General features: G+C 37.3%; 2 protein-coding genes across 2 annotated transcripts in view; one reads left to right on the top strand and one right to left on the bottom strand.

Annotated features, from left to right (window-relative positions):
- The window catches only part of LOC124546007 (IST1 homolog), a 34197-nt gene extending 14971 nt beyond the window's left edge, over positions 1 to 19226 (bottom strand). The window contains exons 1-4 of the mRNA XM_047124978.1: positions 18797 to 19226; positions 6042 to 6174; positions 5814 to 5957; positions 5530 to 5700 (exon numbers count right to left, since the gene is read on the bottom strand). Coding sequence (XP_046980934.1) covers positions 5530 to 5700; positions 5814 to 5957; positions 6042 to 6174; positions 18797 to 19065 — 717 coding nt within the window. The 5' untranslated portion in view covers positions 19066 to 19226. The remainder of the gene's footprint in view (positions 1 to 5529; positions 5701 to 5813; positions 5958 to 6041; positions 6175 to 18796) is intronic.
- A 33-nt stretch (positions 19227 to 19259) lies between these two features.
- The window catches only part of LOC124546006 (ankyrin repeat domain-containing protein 27-like), a 98479-nt gene continuing 98025 nt past the window's right edge, over positions 19260 to 19713 (top strand). Inside the window, exons 1-2 of the mRNA XM_047124977.1 lie at positions 19260 to 19475; positions 19587 to 19692. Coding sequence (XP_046980933.1) covers positions 19416 to 19475; positions 19587 to 19692 — 166 coding nt within the window. The 5' untranslated portion in view covers positions 19260 to 19415. The remainder of the gene's footprint in view (positions 19476 to 19586; positions 19693 to 19713) is intronic.

Genomic DNA, 19713 nt, shown 5'->3' with positions numbered 1-19713 from the left:
GATATTTCAGCTGGGTTTACAATAATTTCAGTTCAAGTTTAATCTATGAAACTAATGCCTAATTTTGATTTCACAACAGTCCACAATACTATCCATCTTTTTTATGTCTTAAAATTAATCTAATACTTGCCACTCTATGTAGCATCTTTAAATGCATTTTTGTAACATAAGACATACTAAATGGAATCCTTTTTATTAATACATTTGAATTCATTGTATAACTGGCTTTACCTGGTGCTAGAAACTCTCATGCCTTGAGTGATCCATTTAATCAAACTTTTTATCCTTTTTTCATGTGATTTTAGGCAGAAAGGTTTCATTAAACATATCTAGAAAGCTACCTAAGAATTTGTCCAACTTATTACTAAAAATGAACAAATTTTCTTAATTGAGGTGAATTTTTCCAAAATTATTCTTGTTTGAGATTTTACTACTTTTTTCTGGCAGTTCAATGAGCAATGTTAAGTGGACTGACATTATTAAATCCAAGCAATTTTTTTAACATTTTAATAAAGGTAATTGGTTGAAATATAGTCAATAACAAGTCACTGACGGCTTCAGAGACTTTTACTCTTAAGTTATATTCTTTTTCTTCTTACAGCAAACTTTGATGTGCTGCTGATTTTGCTTACAATACTGGTGTTAAAAGATACAAGTTGTTACTATCTTTTTCTTCCTTTTATTATTAAGGGCTTAAAGTAAATATTGCCATGTAGTCAGGAAATATTTCTTGCAGCCTTCTTTAGTATTCTGTAAATTGAATCTAATACACACAGTTTATCTGCTGAAAATTAATTATTTCACTGTATGCACATTATATACACAATTATTATACAAGGATCACTCCAAAAGTAATGCACACTATTTTTTAAAAAAATCCATCTTTTATTCTACATGTTTGGAAGTTTTACTGTGTGTAGATACATCCTTTAGGAACAATATTTTCATTTCTCCACATAATTTCCATCCCTCTCATCTGCCTTACACCATCTTGGAACCAGCGCCTGTATACCTGCACGGTAAAATTCTGGACCAACCTGTTGGAGCCACTGTTTGGCCGTGTGCACACAGGAGTCATCATCTTCAAACATTGTTCCACAAAGAGAGTCTTCCAGTTTTCCAAAAAGAAGATAGTCACATGGAGCCAGGTCAGGACTGTAAAATGGGTGTTTCAGTGTTGTCCATCCGAGTTTTGTGATCGCTTCCATGGTTTTTTGACTGACATGTGGCCGTACATTGTTGTGCAACAGCAAAACATCCCGCTTTCACCGATGTGGTCGAACACGACTCAGTCGAGCTTGAAGTTTCTTCAGTGTTGTCACATATGCATCAGAATTTATGGTGGTTCCTCTTGGCATGATGTCCACAAGCAAGAGTCCTTCAGAATCGAAAAACACCGTAGCCATAACTTTTCCAGCAGAAGGTGTGGTTTTGAATTTTTTTTCTTGGGTGAATTTGCATGATGCTACTCCACTGATTGCCTCTTCGTCTCTGGTGAAAAATGATGGAGCCATGATTCATCACCTGTCACAATTCTTCCAAGAAATTCATCTCCACCATTCTCGTACTGTTCCAAAAGTTCGCTGCATACCTTTTTTCTTGTTTCTTTGTGAGCCCGTCAACATCCTGGGAGCCCACATGGCACAAACCTTTTTTCACGCCAACACTTTCAGTATTCTGCAAACACTTCCTTCCCCTATCCCAACGTAGCATGACAATTCGTTCACTGTGATGCGTCTGTCAGCAGTCACCAATTCGTTAACTCTCTGCACATTGTCTGGAGTGTGTGCAGCACGAGGCCTGCCGCTGCGAGGACAATCCTCAATATTGCCGTGCCCGCTTTCATCACGTAACCTGCTTGCCCACCGACTAACTGTACTGCGATCGACAGCAGCATCTCCATACACCTTTTTCAACCTCTTGTGGATGTTTCCCACTGTCTTGTTTTCACAGCACAGGAATTCTATGACAGCACGTTGCTTCTGACGAACGTCAAGTATAGCAGCCATCTTGAAGACATGCTGTGACGGCACCACTCATGGGAACAGGTTGAACTAAGTTTGAAAACAAGCGGGAAGGATGTATCTATACACTGTAAAACTTTCACACATGCAGAATGAAAACTGTATTTTTACAAAAATAGTGTGCATTTCTTTTGGAGTGACCCTCTTACATGGCAGTTAAAACTGGTTTGAACAAAAAGAGAGATGAAACCGCGATAAATCTGTATTTTGGATTGGTCCCATAGGTTTTACTTCATGGTGTAGTTGGCAGCTCAGTGCATGTGAAAGGATGTGATCCAAGTTCACAAGTCAGCCCAGCACATAGGTTTAACTTTTTAACTTGTTACAAATAACTAATGCAGGTTAGAGAATTCAATCTCACGTTATCTCATGTTACATGTCAATCGAGCAAAGACTCTTTTATATTCATGTAGAGGACTGTGCGAAAATTCCTATTTTCAGCTTGACAACATACTATAATAGAGTCAATACAGGAAATATTTACTCTGAAGCTCAGTTTCATGTGTTTTGCATTTATTAGTATCTCTAATTTTGTTGTGGACAAGATGCTAATTTATTTTGCAAACTTTCACTCCTCTGGTGCCTTACAGAATTAACTTCTACACAATGCAACTAAAACAAAGAATTTCTTCAGGTAAATGATCAATAATAATTTCAACACTTATGAACTCCAACCAGGATTTTCCAATGTTTGACAAGAATTTTGTTACAAATAGACAAATACATACCTTACAGAGTTTCCTTCAAGATCTTGAAATTGTTCCACCCACTTTGTTATATTTGTTCCTTAAGTGTTATTTGCAGTTCATCAGTTTGAATAAATTGTAATTGAAACAGCCACAATCAAAGAGATTAAGTGTTACACAGACTCTGAATCAATGTTTAAGAATCATTATGGAGTTCTTTATGTGGTACAAATATCTTAACAAGCTGCTGGCAGGCAAAGTATGAAATTATACATCTTTGCATATTCAAAAGAAAATTAATAGCCACATTTATTATTAATCAGATTTTCTAGACTCAAGAACTGAATATTCCTGTAAACAAGGTAATGCAAAACAACATCCACTGTAATAAGTTGTTAATGTGTGCAGATAATCATTATTTGTTGATGAAGTAGAGTATAGTCACGCTAACACACTGCCCGTCAAAAAAAAAAAGTGAAACAGTAAAGAACACAAAGGACACGGTCTGGTGACAGTGTAACTTCACATGCGCATACACAATTGGTGGATATGTAAACAGCCGGCTGAGTGCATTAGCATTGTATGCATTTAATGCTATTACCAGATCTTGTACAGTATACAAGGGACATGAAAAGTGTCACACATTTAGTAATCATTGTGAATGACACAGAGATGCTGTGTATTTGTATAAGACAGTGTTATCAGCACTTGACAAGAGTCTGGAGGGGGCCATACTGTGACTCACCATTGGGTACTTGGTCAAATCAGTAGCCTGCCATTGAACTGCAAAGGAATGTGGAGGAAGGCACACTTGCCATCAAGGCTCTGGTTGACCACGTCTGACCACAAGGATGCAACCCCTTCACAGCTATGCCTGTCACCCTAGAACAAGTAATGGCCTCACTGAACCATTCTGTCATTCCACAGCCTTGGTTGGAGATTATCAGCAGATGGACTAGCGAATACGGTCACACGTGTAGGCTGTCAGTAACACCACAACACAAACAGCTGCAGATGGAGTGGTTCAATGACTGGGAAGCAAGGAGTGCTGGTGAATGGCATCTCATTGTGTTCAACAATGAATCACATTTCTGCACTATCTCAGATGACCATCGTCAGTGAATATGGCAGTGGCCTGAGGAGACATTGCTCCTAGCTTCATGATGTGGGGAGCCATCAGGAATGACTTCAAGTCACAGACAGCAGTGGCTGAGTAACTGTGATGCCACAACAGTATGTCATGGACTTCCTGTGTTCTCACATATCCCATTTCATGCAATAGTACCATGGTGCCATTTCTCTACAGAACACTCGTCCAGATATGACATGGGGATCTATGAATTTTCTGCGTGATGTTGAGGTACTTCCCTGGCCAGCAAGATCTTCACGTTGTACTGAATCGTATTATTTGTCTTTCCTTTTTTTATATATTAGCTATATGTAAACTGAATGAGCTATACATCAAAAACACCGCCAAAAGTAAGTTAATGAGTTGTTTTGCGGCAAGGATAATATTTTGATACATCGTTAAATACCAGTATGAAACAAAGTAAGAAATATGCTCTTCAATTTAGTAATTCATGTATCTTCACCCTTTGTTTCAGGAAGTGGTACCGTACAGACGTATGCTTTGATCCGCGATACGAGCATTGTTAAAAATGTGTACTTTACCTGTTCATTAAAAGTATTGTAAAAGGTTATTAGAAAAGGAATATTTACTTGCACTGTTATATAGACTCACCACTGAGATTCTGCATCAAGAGGTTCAGCGCAGACAAGAATAATTAACACTGTATCTGGAGGAGCATTCCTGCATTGATATTGTCACATTCCAGACTAAACAAATTGGAATTAATGTGAAGGTAATGACTCAGACTTGATAGACACATATTGAACTTGGTTTACTTGTACTAAAAATGATGTGCTTCGGGTGTTTAAGAACTTAATAGGCAGATTGACAATTTCAATGGTTGCGGTGATTATTTGGTACTGCACATGACTGGAAGCAGCAGTACAAATTATGTTTATTGACCTTGAATGTAATGAAATTCAAGGTCTGTTGATATTGATATCAGTTCAAGTTCACCCAAGATTGTGCACAGATTCACAAATTACCTTCAAAATTTTCTCAACTATTCTTTCCAATCAGTTTTCCCAATTATTAATCCATTTCCATTTCCACATGCCTATTCAACGTCTGTCTCCAATAGAACGTGTGGGACCATCTCAGACGTCAACTTTGTTCCAGTGCCAGTATCCAGAATATCAAGGACCAGTCAACAACAGTTGTAGACCAGTCTGCTCCAGGAGAGGATAAAAAGGCCTTATTACACCTTCCTCAACGAAATCCATGCATGCATCCAGGCTAAAGGGGCTGTAAAGTGGGCTTGTACTGTCAAGTTCTTTGTAGATTGACTATTTTCTAATCACTGTAATAACCAAACATACCCTCTCAATCTGTACGGTTTTAGTTTGTTTCTTCCATGCCTTCTGGATGCTTCACTTTTTTCCTCAGACAGTGTGTTAGGCAGGCAGCTGTATAACGACAACGGACCCCTGACATAATTGATAACTGAGTGAGAAATGGTCCTCTAATGGTATTTTTCTTTATATTTTAATTATAATCTATGTAAGTTGAAAATATAAACACTTACATGATTATTCATTATTGATACATAGTATAAAATTACTTTCCAGCAGCTAATAAATTAACCATTTTGTATGCAAATTACATGAAAAATTGTATCAGAGTTAAATATTTATTACTGAATACAAGATATTATGGTTAATTTACTGTATTATTCTATCACAAAACATACCGGATAACTGAAAGGCTTCATGTTAGATGGTGGAGGCAATGGAGGCTGAGGAAATCCAACAAATCCTGCAGGTTGTGGTGGTACAGATGGACCCCCTAAATTATTTTTATCTGGATCAATATCAATAAGCAGTGCATCAACACCAACTGGTCTTAAATCTTCCTCCATGACCTGTCAAGAAAGCAGCAAATTTCTCTAATTACTCAAAATACTGGTCTGCAGAGGACTTGCTTCACGATCTTTTATTTTTATTTTATTTTATTTTTTACAAAGGCTATACTCACCTGTGGATCTGGTTGGTATTCAATGTCATAATTCTTTGCTATTTCAATTAAATACTTCTCAACAAGGAGCTTCGGTGGTGACTGAACACTCATCTTGTGTTTCAGCTTTTCTGAAATTGTGCTAACTGCTTCTTCTCGGCAAGCCTGATTACATAAAAAAGGTTGTTTACATCACAAATATTTGACTATCCACTTTCTTGAGTATAAATATGATAATGTGAAACTTACATCAGCATATTGTCTTCCATATTTTGCACTTAACTGTTCAGAAATGACTTTCAGTTCGCTGATATCAGTTTGCATTCTTGGAGCAACCCACAACAAGCTTGATATTGCTTCTGAAAGGCCTTCATCTAGTGTCCTATAAGAATCAAAATGATGGCCATTAGTAAAAGTCTGTGTGTGCGTGTGTGTGTGTGTGTGTGTGTGTGTGTGTGTGTGTGTGTGTGTGTGTGTGCGTGCGTGCACAATTTCTTTGTGTAAAACAAACAGAAAATGTTAATGACAAATACAATATGTTGACGTGTATGGAATGATAATGACAGTTAAATTGTTTAATAACTTATTTCTGCAAGTCAAACAGTAGAAACAAGCACTAAAATAAATATAAAAAAAAAAAAAAACTGAAAGTTACATTCACAGCACAGAAACCTATCAACAAAAAAAATCAATCCTTGAAAATATAACACAATTAGATAAAAAAATCTACTCAGCAAATGACGAAGTGACGGCACGAGTAAACGCACAAAAAGTTAAGGAAACATGCAAGCTTTCAGAGTAAGTGGCTCCTTATTCTGGCAGAAGTGTTGAAGAGGAAGGAAAACGACTGGCAAGGTTTAAGAAACGGGGAGAGATGTGAGTTACAAAAAAGTCGGCTAAACCACTGGGTCAAAGGACACTTGCAGGATGGGACAAGTAGAAAAGATGGATTGCGGATTGTTAGGTACTGCACAGAATGAATGCTTATCGTTAAAAGACAGGGTAATAAGCAAAACAGAGATTACTGACAGAATAAGAGCAGAAAGCAAGGTGTATGAGATGTGTTCAAAAAAAACTCTGGAACATTCATAATTTTGAGCTAATGGTGTGTTGGAGTGAGTTGCGGTTGGCATCCCCACACATCTATCTGTGTTTAATGTGTAACTGCCGCAAGTTTCATTGTTGTATATCTGTTAGTTATTTTCAGTGTTGTATTGAGTAGAACGTTATGGCACACAGTTTGCAAATTTCGAAATGACAGAGTTAGAGGAGCAAGGCATCTACATTAAATTTTGTGTAGAACTTGAAAAAACCTTTACACAGACACAATAAATGATGCAGGAAGCCTACAGCAATGAGTGCTTAAGACACACTCAGTTTTGCGATTGGTTCACACAGTTTAAAAATGGCTGCATGGAAGTTAAAGATGACCCTCATACAGGATGCCCTTTGATTTCTTCTGATGACACTCATGTGACTAATGTCAACAAAATTGTACATGGAAATTGAAAATGGACTGTTGGCAGATTGCAGTAAAATGTAACATTTCAGTTGGATCATGTCATGAAATCCTGGCACAGCATCTTAGAATGCATCCGTTGCCACCACGTTTGCCCCATGGCTCATATAATTTTATAATCATTTAACAAAAATGTTCACATTGCAGAATAAATAAAAGCGAAAACCCACTGGTGATGGCACAGTAGTGCCGAAACATGTTTGGGTACTGAGAAAAAATGTGTTTTGCATAACTGGCAGACCTCACATCCAACAAATATGCCATATTCGCAAATTGACGGAAATTTTGACCATTTTGTAACAATCTCTCTCTTAAATACTCTACTGGGTATTTTAAAATACACTTGGATTGGACTACCTACGGCAATGTAAAGGTAGTTTTCCTTCAAACTTGCCTGATTCTGTGAAAATTAAACTAGCCAAATGTTTCCTTGATGGTGAAACACTGACATAGGCTAATCAAAACGTAAGGCCAAACATAACATTTAATGAATTCAAACAGATGGTCTTGAATAAATTCTGATATGAAAGTAAACAGGCGGGCATCAGAACAGCATTTTCAAATGGTAGTAGGTATTGTATTGTATTGTATTGTATTGTATTATTTATTGGTCCTGTTGTCTACATAGCAGCTTATGCATAAGACATTGGACAAGTCAAGTTATAAATATACAGGCTGAAAGTCATTTCAAGGCCTACATATTTAAGGTTACAATAATACACTTTACACGTAAGTATTTATATAACACATTTCATAAATTTAAATATTCTTCAATGGAGTAAACGCAGTGATGCTGTAAATATTACTTTAGAGATTTTCCAAATGTATTGACCTCGGTGATAGCTTTTTTGTTTTCAGGAAGTTTGTTATAAAGCTTAACTCCCATGTGAAAAGTACCTTTTTGGCACAGTGCTGTGCTGATTTGACTTATATGTAAGTTTCTGTTTTGTCTGGTAAAGTGCTCATGTATATCACAGTTGTTTTGCAGTCTCCGGTCCTTGCCTATTACATTTAATTTAAAGAACAAAAGGGTTTCCATAATGTATACACATGGTAATGGAGGAATACCAGATTTCTTAAACAGGGGTTTACAAGAGTCTCTAGGCTTGAACCCAAACAAGATTCTAATGGCCCTTACAGTTATGTAAGCCCACTCACCTGGAATAACGCTTTGATGATCTTATTCTTATTGACACCTTGAAAAGATGTCTACCAATGAGAGCTCATTGGCGCTTTGTTTGTGGTCCTGATGATTCATTAGAGATTTTTTTTCAACACATTGATAAACTTGACAAAGCTTTTGAGGAAGACGACAAGGTTAATAACTCATATTACAACAGAAACAACAATTATAATGGGGGATCATCTCAACACAGCCAGCAAAGTAGGCAGAATGGTGACAGAGGGAAACACAATATTTATAACAACAGTAAGAACAGAAACCATAGTAACCAGAAACAGGAAAAGTGTTAATATCTTCATGTGGTGCCTATCAGGTGGAGGAAGTAAATAATTTTCATGACCAAGCAATAACAAATTCAGATTAAGAGGAGTGTGATGATGAGACTGTATATGACTATCCTGTTAAAGTAACTAATTTTGAAAATAAATTTCAAGATGTTATAATTAAATGTATGTATAGTGGTAAGAAACATACTATGGCTCCTTATGAATGTGAAGAATGTGTTTTAGTAAAATTTTGTAACTCTGAACGTTCTGTGGAAGATGTAAGTGTTGATAGTGATTACTTTGGTATTGGTATTTTAATGTACGCTGAGCAGAAGATTTTTGTGGCTAATTGTGATGACAAGTCAGTAATGGTGGAAGTGTGTGACACCCAGGTGAGTGGTGTCAGCACTAGTGATTTAGTGGCTGAAGCTGAAGAGTCATAGGATATCATCACAGAAATACTGGAAACACCTGAACACACACACACACACACACACACACTTGATGGTGAATGATAAGTATCCCGTGAGTAATAACTGGGAAATATAGGAATATGATGTTGTTGTTGTTGTGGTCTTCAGTCCTGAGACTGGTTTGATGCAGCTCTCCATGCTACTCTATCCTGTGCAAGCTTTTTCATCTCCCAGTACCTACTGCAACCTACATCCTTCTGAATCTGCTTAGTGTATTCATCTCTTGGTCTCCCTCTACGATTTTTACCCTCCACGCTGCCCTCCAATACTAAATTGGTGATCCCTTGATGCCTCAGAACATGTCCTACCAACCGATCCCTTCTTCTGGTCAAGGAATATGATATGCTTGCTTATGTATTCTCTGTGGACAGTGAAAACAAGCAGACTAATTACAATAAGTAAATAGGCATTTAAGCAGTCATTCTAGCCACACTGTGTACACGAATGTAACAGGAAGAAAACCTAATGAAGTATATGGACCAATGGGAACGTTACCCTCTGCTACACACTTCACAGTGACTAGTTAGTTAGTTATTTGCACATTCCTTGAATTGTAGTTGTGATTCAGCCTTGTGATATGGAAAGAGTCAGTTTTACAATTATTGTACCTTCTCCCAGCAGAGGAAAATGTGGCAACAGGCTGCCCATTTACGTAATTTATTAAGGCTTTTCATTTATTTTTTGTTACATATTTAACTGTGTTCAATGTCTGTCTCTCCTCCTAAATATGCGGAGGATGGCTGTAGATGAATGTCATTACATTTATTTTGTTCATGCGCCAAACATTTTCTAAAACTATGCTGTGCTTCTGTGAGTATGTCATTCTTCTCTACAAAATGTAATAGTCTATATTTCAAGACAGTTTCCATAATTTTAGATGAGACAGATGTGATGGTAATTGACCTATAGTTTGTAAGATTTTTTTTATCACCACCTTATAAATGGAACCAATTTCACTTTTTTCCAAACATTTAAGAAATATCTCATTCTCCCTGGTTTAGCTTATCAAATCTGTCAGAGTTCTTAAGAGACAATAAGCACAGAACTTTACTACAGAAGCAGGTATTCCAGCAAGTCCTTCCCTGTTTTGTATTAGTTTCGCAAGCTTAGATTCATTTGCTGACAGCAGAAAAATACATTACGTGGAATAGGAAGCACTCAAATTTCTTGCTTTTTGGGATCTATTAGAATGTTTTATGAGTTTTTCCACTCCTTCAAACTAATGTTGATTAAAAATGTGCTAATATCATTTGGATATCTACATTCTTTCCTGTCTTTCTCCAAAATTATATTACTGCCATCTTTCCTATCAGAAGCTTTCCTATACTCATTGATGTAGGGAAGTACAAAATTAGGTGTAGTTCTCACTGAGGCGATACGATATGTGATGCGACTCGTGATACAATGCAGAAGCAATCCACATTAGTGTAGCACATAGAAACATATGTGGAGTGACTGAACTGGTTCGCAGTGGGACAAGAGTGATACAATATCAATATGATTCTCTTTTTTATAGCCATGCACAACATAAGAGTGCTGGTTGCTCCATACTACTGCATAGTACAATACATGGAAAGGAAAGTTCCAAGTCATCTGATGTACCTAAAAAACCTGTTTTATGTAGATGAAGCAATGCTATCCTCCTCTGTAGTTAGTTTCTCAGCAGAACTATCACTTTTCATGTAAAACATTAAAAACCGCTGTCTTGAGATCCCTCATGTGTTCTCCGCTATGCAGTCTTTCTCCTTCAATTTTGAGGAAGGTTATGGTCTGATATCACAGCTTCATAATAAACTGGTTTTCTTTTTTCTATTTCCCACTATTATTGTGATGTTTTGAAATTAAATAAAACACAGCACATATTTTGAAAATGTTGCAGTAAAAATAGTCACTGGCCAGTTTACATTTGGTGCAATTGAGCTAGACAACGCTGTGTACCAAATTTAGGTAACATATCAAAATCGTTTTTAATACTGGAAAGAGAGCCTCACCTATTTCCAGTCTCGAGTAAATATGTGAGATATTTGAAAGTTGTCCATGACGAGGCTGCCAGCGATGTGCCACTCATGAGTCTATTGCAGCCTGTTATGTCTTGGTGCTTATCGTATTGTTCCTGTGGCAACACATGTGCTGCACAAATAATGAACACATCACACAACATTCACTGCAGTGTGTCATATCACATATTGTATAGGCTAGAAATGTTGATGGAAGCTGAAATTTAATTTTTGTATAAACTGGTTTCAGTACCTCTTATACTACAGCAGTCTCTCTCCTTGTCCTTGGTGTCCTGACTAGTTTTGTTTATCATGCAGTTTTCAGATGCTGTTTCTAGACCGTTCCTTAATGTTGTAATGCCTGATGTGATCCATTACTTAGTATTCCCAATATTTAGTTTCTGAAGCAAGCAATATATATTTAGTAGCCTAATGTTGAGCAAAAATACTCCCATCTCCCCTCTATGCTATTTAATTAGTGAATTTCCCTCCAGTCTTCTCCCTTTAGTAACATCTGTAGTCTACTCAAATTTTCCAGCTTCAGGTGCCTAAATTATAACAGTATTATTATTATTATTATTATTATTTTCACAGCAAACAATGAGTTCTGATATTTCAATCACTTGTCAATAATGACCTGAGATTACAGCATTTATTACTTGCACTGTTTGTCTGCACTGAGGACTGTTATTAATTAAATAATCTATCAATGTTTGTCAGGTCTGAAAACATATTGTCAGGCTATATGTATCTAACATGAGATTGTATGTAGTGACCACATCACACAAACTTCTTGTGAGACAACTACCTTTTAATGTATCAATATTAGAGCCCCCCAACTGACTGAAACTGAGATGGAAAGACGAGGTAGCAGGAGACCTACAGAAGAAAGCATGGCTCAATGAAGAAGCACTGGATAGGCATTTATGGAAGAGAAGGAGCCAGCAAAGCAACGCCGACCCCTACGACATGGGAAAAGGCCGAGATGATGATTATTATTATTATTATTATTAGAGCCCCCACAATAATTATATAAGGGGATGGATTTACAGGTTTTCTGGAAGCATTTATAGTTCCTCTTTAACTGTTTACGTGTATTTGTGTACTGGGTGACTGTTACAGAAATAACATGAAACACTTTCCTCCCTGCAACTTTATTTGCATTGCTATTGCTTCAATAAACACTTTTGAACTATTTTTGACTGTCCATGGAGTAGTTTCACTTATCTCATTGCCTGAGAGTGGGGTAAAGCAGGACATGTGGGACATTGTATTACCTTTGCTATTCTGTTGCTGCTGACACCTGCTGATTCATTCTGAAGTTAATCTCTGCACTTAGTTTCCCCATCATGGTTTAATAAGGCAGATACATTGCATTTTAAGTCAATTTTGTTGCTAAGTAATTCACAGATTTTTTTTTAATTTTTTTTTTATTTTTATTTTTTTTTCAAATAGGAGAAGGAAAACTATGTGATACCTTCACAAACCTCCTCCACAGCTTTGAAGAACGTTAACACAATTCTGAAAGTAACCAACAATCTCATACCTGACACTGAGGTTGTGTTGAACTCAAATTTTTGTGATATGTTTGCTGTTAATTTATTCATGAGACTAATTTGTTTAACTAATTACTGTTTTCAGGTGTGAAACAGGACACAGTCAGAATGTATAAAAAGGTTACTGGGAGCACTGGATTCTTTAAATATGATGAAGATGCAATGAAAAAGGCTATTGCAGAGTATAGGAGAAGTGGCAAAAGCTTAAGAAAATGGTGAGGAAAACAGTGTTCCAAAACCAACACTGGGAAATAGGGTAAATGAAAAATTTAATAGGAAACATGGAATAAATGTGAATGTCATGTGACTAGGGCCTCCCGTCAGGTAGACCGTTTGCTGGGTGCAAGTATTTCAATTTGACGCCACTTCAGTGACTTGCACGTTGATGAGGATGAAACGATGATGATTAGGACAATATGACACCCAGTCACTGAGCGGAGAAAATCTCTGACACAGCAGGGAATCGAACCTGGGCCCTTAGGATTGACATTCTGTCACGCTGACCACTCAGCTACTGGCAGCAGACAGGAAACATGGAGGCCACCAAGTTTTAAATGAGGAATATGAAAAATTAATTGTAGAAGGGAGTTTTATCTGTGCAATGCGTTATTTCCCATTGAAAGTGGTGATTCTAGCGATAAAGTAAAAACTTTTCTTGATTTGTATGTACGTCATTTGAACAAGTTCAAGTATCAAAATCCTAATCTCAGATTCTGTTTATCCAAAAATGTGAAGACTCAAGGGCTGCTGTTGATAAAAAATGCCTCATTGTTTACTGTAAAAATGTTGTAGCTAATTTGAAAGATATTTGTTCAGAGAGATCACTAAATAACAATGAGACAAATTTCTCAGATGATCTTGGGTCTTCCAGGGTCAATGAAACAAGAGCATGTCAACATCCAGAATGAGATTACAACAGGACGACTAACAAGAAACAAAGAGTGTCGTTGCAAAATATCAGTGCTGTAAGCAGTCAGTCTTCATCTGAGTGGAAATTAATTACATGTAGTGTTCCTCAAGGTTCCATTTTGGGTTGTTTGCTTTTTCTTGTGTGCAGTAATGACCTCTCGCATGTTACAATGCCAGATGCTAAGTTTGTTTTGTTTGCAGATGACGCAAACATTGCAATACGTAGAAAGTCAGGTCCAGATTTAGAAATGGCTGCTAATCAAACTTTCACTGACATTAATAAATGGCTTAACTCTAATTCACTGTTATTAAGCTTTGAAAAGACCCAATATATGCAGTTCAGAACCTGCAAGAGATTTCCGTCCATTGTTGTATATAATATATGATGACGTGCAGATAGAAGAGGTTGACATTGTTAAATTTCTGGAATTACACCTCAATAATAAATTACGTTGGGAAGAGCACACCACAGGATTGCTGAAGTGTCTAAATGAGTCTGTATTTGCAATGAGAATGATGTCAGGTGCAGGAGATATAAATATAAAAAACTTGCATACTTTGCTTATTTTCATTCTATTATGTCATACGGGATCATGTTCTGGGGTCACTCATCAAACTGAGCAAAAGTTTTTAGCATGCAAAATCTTGTACTAAGAACCATTTGTGGGGTAAATTGAAGAACATCTTGTAGAAACCTGTTCAGGGAACTTTGTATCATAACCATTGCTTCTCAATATATTTATTCCTCAATGAAATTTGTTGCAAGTAACATATCTCTATTTCCAACTAATACCCCAACACACACTATCAATACTAGGAATAAGAACAATCTACATCAAGACCTAAAATCACTTACCTTGGTCCAAAAAGGGGTCAAATATTCAGGAACACACATTTTCAATAAATTGCCAGTAACCATTAAAAACTTGATTTCAGATAGAGCACAGTTTAAGCAGAGTTTGAAAGAATTTTTCATAGGAAACTACTTCTAATCTATAGATGAATATCTTAACAAGAACTGTTAGACCATCTTAAATAAAAATGTTTGTTAGATTTCAATTTTGATAGCACGTGGTCACAACAGTCAAGATTAGGTATTTTGTGTTTAATAAATTTATTAAAAATGCATAACTATGTTTCATTCTGTCAGTGTATTAATTCTGTAAATATTATCAGTTCCAGTTTATTGTAATGTATTCACCTATTTTGACGATCTCCTGACAAATGATCAGGATAGTGAGTATTATATATTCAGATGTTTCATGTTATACTTACTGACATGTACCACACTCACGAGAATAGTCTCATTTTTGGGTCCATGGAATGAAAATGGAATCTAATCTAATGTAATGTAATCCCATCAAACTGGCAACCAGTGTAATGTTTATTGTATTCGAAAATGGAGAAATTCTTCCACTTTTTGCTGTCAATAAGAGTGGGGGACACAAGTCTCCACCCAACTTCGTGATGTTGAGGGTTCAGACCATGCAGTAAGCAAATCTGGTAGATTTGACAAGCCATTATTTGAAGAATGGTTCGTGAACAAATGTTCACCATAGTTAAGAAGGTTTGATAGAAGAAAAGCTGTTATGGGAGACAATTTTCTCAGCCATTTCTCTCAGGAAGTGATAAGGCTGTATAAAGATTACGAGATTGTTTTTATAACACTGCCTCTGAATTCTACGCATCTTACTCCGCTCCTGAATGTTGCTGTATTCAGACCCAGGGCTGTTTTAATGAACTGGAGAAAACTGTGCAAGGACTGCCTGCCAATCGTTCATTTTCCAAGAAAATGGAAGGAAGCACTGGAGAAAGTTGGAAATATGCCAAGTAATATCACCTCTGGCTTTAGAACATGTGGTATAAGACCATTAGATCCTTAGAAACTACTACAGAAAGTCCCAACGAAAGTTCAACAATCAAGTCAGAAAAGTTATGGACAGGTGTCCTACCTGGAAAGCTTGCCATAGCTGTATCTAGTGGTTCAGAGGCAGAAAACTGACTGTTCAACAGGTATGTGCCTTTCTCCAGCCAATTCTGACCTCAGTGTTGCCACAACTTCTGCCACTCACACCAGTATCTAAGAGCACGAGTCTTCCACTAATGTCCACCTTATTGAAATAATGACTGATGAGAAGGCAAGCATTACAGAAAAAGTTGAGACTCCTACAGATGAGGGTGGCAGTAGCAGTGCTTATGCCACAGAGTGTTCAAAGAAAAGTGTTGAATACTTTCAGAGATGGTAATACTCATCAAAACACGAACAATAAGTCCAGTAAACATGGGTCCAGAAACACGTACTTTCTGAGATAAACACCTGTTTATAGGAAGAGTTGCGCAATCCTTGGTTATGGGTATTAGAACAATCATTGCTCTGGCATTTCATCAAATGTGTCGGCAGGGTAATATGATGTCTTACTCACAGCACTCTACCTATCATTAGGTGGTCTGCAGTGAGTTGTGTGGTTCAAGTTGTGTTGTAGGCTATGTTAGTTTTCATTGTGTTTGTGTGCCTTATTGTGCAGCACTGTCAACCCTGGGTACATCTCATGGCGTTTTACCTTCTTTCAAATGTGGATTTACTGTTATCGTGCTGTTTGTACATACAAATGATGTAGTATGTTTACATTTTCTCTCTTCCACCCCTCGTTAGCAACGGAAGCTTAGTACTTGGCAAGTGAAGTGACATATATGATATTCTGCAACGATTTAGCAAATGGACATAGCCTCCGAGCCTGTGCCCTCTATGCTGAAAAATATCCACAGTGCAGAGTAGCCTCTGATAAGCCGTTTGGCAGACTTTCCCACTGTCTGAGGGATGCAAGCGCCCTTGCACCTTGGAAGACTGACAGTGCATGGTCCCATACAGTCCGGATGCCTGGCATGGAGGAGCATGTACTACGTTCAGTGGAAGAAACCCCTGAGACCAGTGTGCTGAGATCATCATCATCAGCAGCAGCACCAGCACCAGAAGGAGCATCTCACTCTCTTATCTGGGGAGTACTTAATGAAAAATTGCTGTCCCACATCATCTACATTGTGTTAGGGACCTTCAGCCACAGAATCATCATGGCAGACTGCAGTTCTGTCAATGGCTGTTGCAAAAGTGTGCCACAGATCTACTGTTCACATCCAAGATTTTAATAACTTATGGGGCAGGGTTAACAAGAGATGGTGTTATGAATTAAAATAACAAACATGTATGGAAAGATGCAAATCCACAAGGAATCCAGGAAAGAGGGCATCAACACCGATTCGCAATCAACGTATGGGCAGGCGATCGATTAATAGGGCCATGCACGCTATCACAAAGGTTTAATGGGTACATTATCTTGACCTTCTCATTAATATATTGCCTACCTTGCTGGGGGCTGTGGCATTGCTGCAACGAATACAAGTGTGGTTCATGTATGATGGCACACCTGCGCACTTTCGTCACAATGTGCACAAACATTTGATGCAGAAATTTCTAGAGTTATGGGTCTTTTGGATGGTGGGGATAAACCTTGCACTGCTCGTTCCCCAGACCTCAATCCCTTGACTTTTGGTTATGGGGACACTTGAAGGAATTGGTCTATGTCACGCATATCAACGATGTGCCGACACTAAAAGTTCTCATCTTCAATGCATGCCAGCAGGTATAACAACAACAAGGTATTCTTCAGACGATGCATCATTCCTTTTTGTGAGACGGCAAAGAGGTGCATTTTTGTTTATCGCAAAAAGTATGCATTCCTGGACCCATATTTATTGGACTTATTGTCTTGCTTCAATGAGTACTACCACCTCTCAAAGCAGTCAACATTTTTTTTTTAATGCTCTGTATTTTCTAGGTCTGAAGATAGTCGTTACAAATCTAAATTAATAATTTGATTACAAATAAACATTGTGATCAAGGACTAGAATTATAATAAAGCAAAAATGACAATGTTACATTTTTCTCAGTCTTCTTATATAAAAGACGTTCTGTACAATGATACTGTATGGAGAATTGATGTGTATCAAGACATCAAGAGAGGAAGATTTCTTTTCCCAACATCGTCTAAGAACACCAACATAACAAACGTTTGTTAAGTGGAAGTTAGCATAGTATATTTTTCATGTTATAGTGCATTAAAAATGTCTTCTTCCCAGAAAATGTCCTGTTGTTAACATAAATCAGTAACAAACAGAAACAGCATAGAAGTAAAGTATAAAATAAGCGGCAATGTTGTACATGTATGCTCTAATTTCCAGCTAGTAAAGTTTGATTTACCTCAGGAATCAGTTCTGTGACCTCTTGTTTCTATTATGTGGACCTGTGTACAAGAAATGGCACCAACAGTGGGTGACAGTGTATATGACAGTTCACCCATGGTAAAACATGATTCAGTTGACAAACTGTAAACAGGTGCCTCAGCAAGTGTGAGGGAGGCTTGTGACTATTTCAGTGAAAACAATGTGTGTGTCAGCAGATATACGGCAACCTAATTACAATTATAGCAAAACAAAAGCACAAAGACAATATCTGCCTTAAACTGGGAAGTAGGGCTGTCAGAGTGTAAGATATTGTAGATTAGTGAGTACATGATGGACACTGCAAAAGTGAAATGGTAAAATATGAAGATGAGTGTGAATTCATGTGGACAGCAAAGTGTTATTATTCCTGTTTTTATCTCATCCAGCTTATGTTAAGGAAAATTTGGACTGTTGGTTGGTGTTCATCTTGAGGGTCCCATCTGATGCAGGCCAGTATGAGCAAATGTTATGTATGTGCTGTTTCATGATTTAACAGTAATAAATGTCTTGGGCAAGCAACGGAAGATGAGATTTCCTGTGCAAAACAGTACTGACGTTTCATAAATGTTACGGCAAAAATCTACTAGATATAAATGCAATTTAAAATAAAAGTCTGTTGACAGGGTGCGAGATAGTATTTAGCGCGAAAGCGGAAATGAGTGAGCTAAAATGCTTAATAACTTAAATACTTAATAACAAAATACTCTATAACATTTCTGCTACGTCACACGTCCTTCCGGTAGTGAGTTAAAACTAATGCTGTATAGAACCTTAAATTTTATGATACAGAGTACATTCAAGTGCTAAATTTTGTTTTACTTACTTCATCTGCTGTATTAAGCCATATCTCGCCAAAAGTAAATCACAATACATTTCTACAACCTCCATTGCCTCTACCATGTAATCTTCGCGAATTATGTGTTCTACTCTTATTTTGGCACGTTCTATTTTCCCTGTAGCTAGGTAATCGGCTATTTCTTTTCTTGCTTTTTGCGCTAATTCAGTTTTCTTCTTTTCCAACAGTTTTAATCTGTTGATAGCTAATCGTAGGTGTGTTTTCAGTTTTGTGTAATTGGGACCACTCGAAAACATTTTTCTTAATTATTATGCAGCAATTAACACATATACATAAAACAAATATAAGTTTCCTTCGTCTCGTCAACCAACCACACCTGTCACTCGCATAAAATCAAAACTGTGACTCACAACCCTGACGTTTTAGCTGCTTATGCTACACCATCGCAATGCGCAAATAGTACACAATCTCAAAGCTCACGTGACTCATTGATATTTTGTTGGCTGCAGTGACATGTCCATACAGCAGCTGTTTCAAGGTGGTAAGAAGTTGTTGACAGGGTAACGGAAAGAAAGAGTATGTAGTGAGTGATGCTGCAGTGATAAGCGGAGTTTGAAGTCGTCATGATTTTCATCGAAAGAGATTTATGAACCAGAAAATGTCGCCAGATGAGATAGAATATAATGTTTTTTACCATCTTCTTCAGGTCTGTTCTACGTAGTGTATAATCGTTTTTGGCTTCATAAACAATGCAGTTCGTATTTTTCAGTTTTTTACTGACTGTTGACTACTGTATCACAATTTCTTCTGTTATTAGACGAAGTATAGGAAGAAGTATGAGCCAGCAATTAGCAAATGTTGTATGATATGTATTCCCTGCTCTGCTGCCCTAAGGGGAGTTGAAATCACAGATGAATTTGTCGGTAAGCAGCGTTTTAGCAGCC

Source organism: Schistocerca americana, chromosome 8, assembly GCF_021461395.2.
Source record: "Schistocerca americana isolate TAMUIC-IGC-003095 chromosome 8, iqSchAmer2.1, whole genome shotgun sequence".
Taxonomy (NCBI): Eukaryota; Metazoa; Arthropoda; class Insecta; order Orthoptera; family Acrididae; genus Schistocerca; species Schistocerca americana.
Note: the sequence above shows the minus strand (reverse complement) of the source record. Positions and strands in the feature narration are given on the sequence as shown.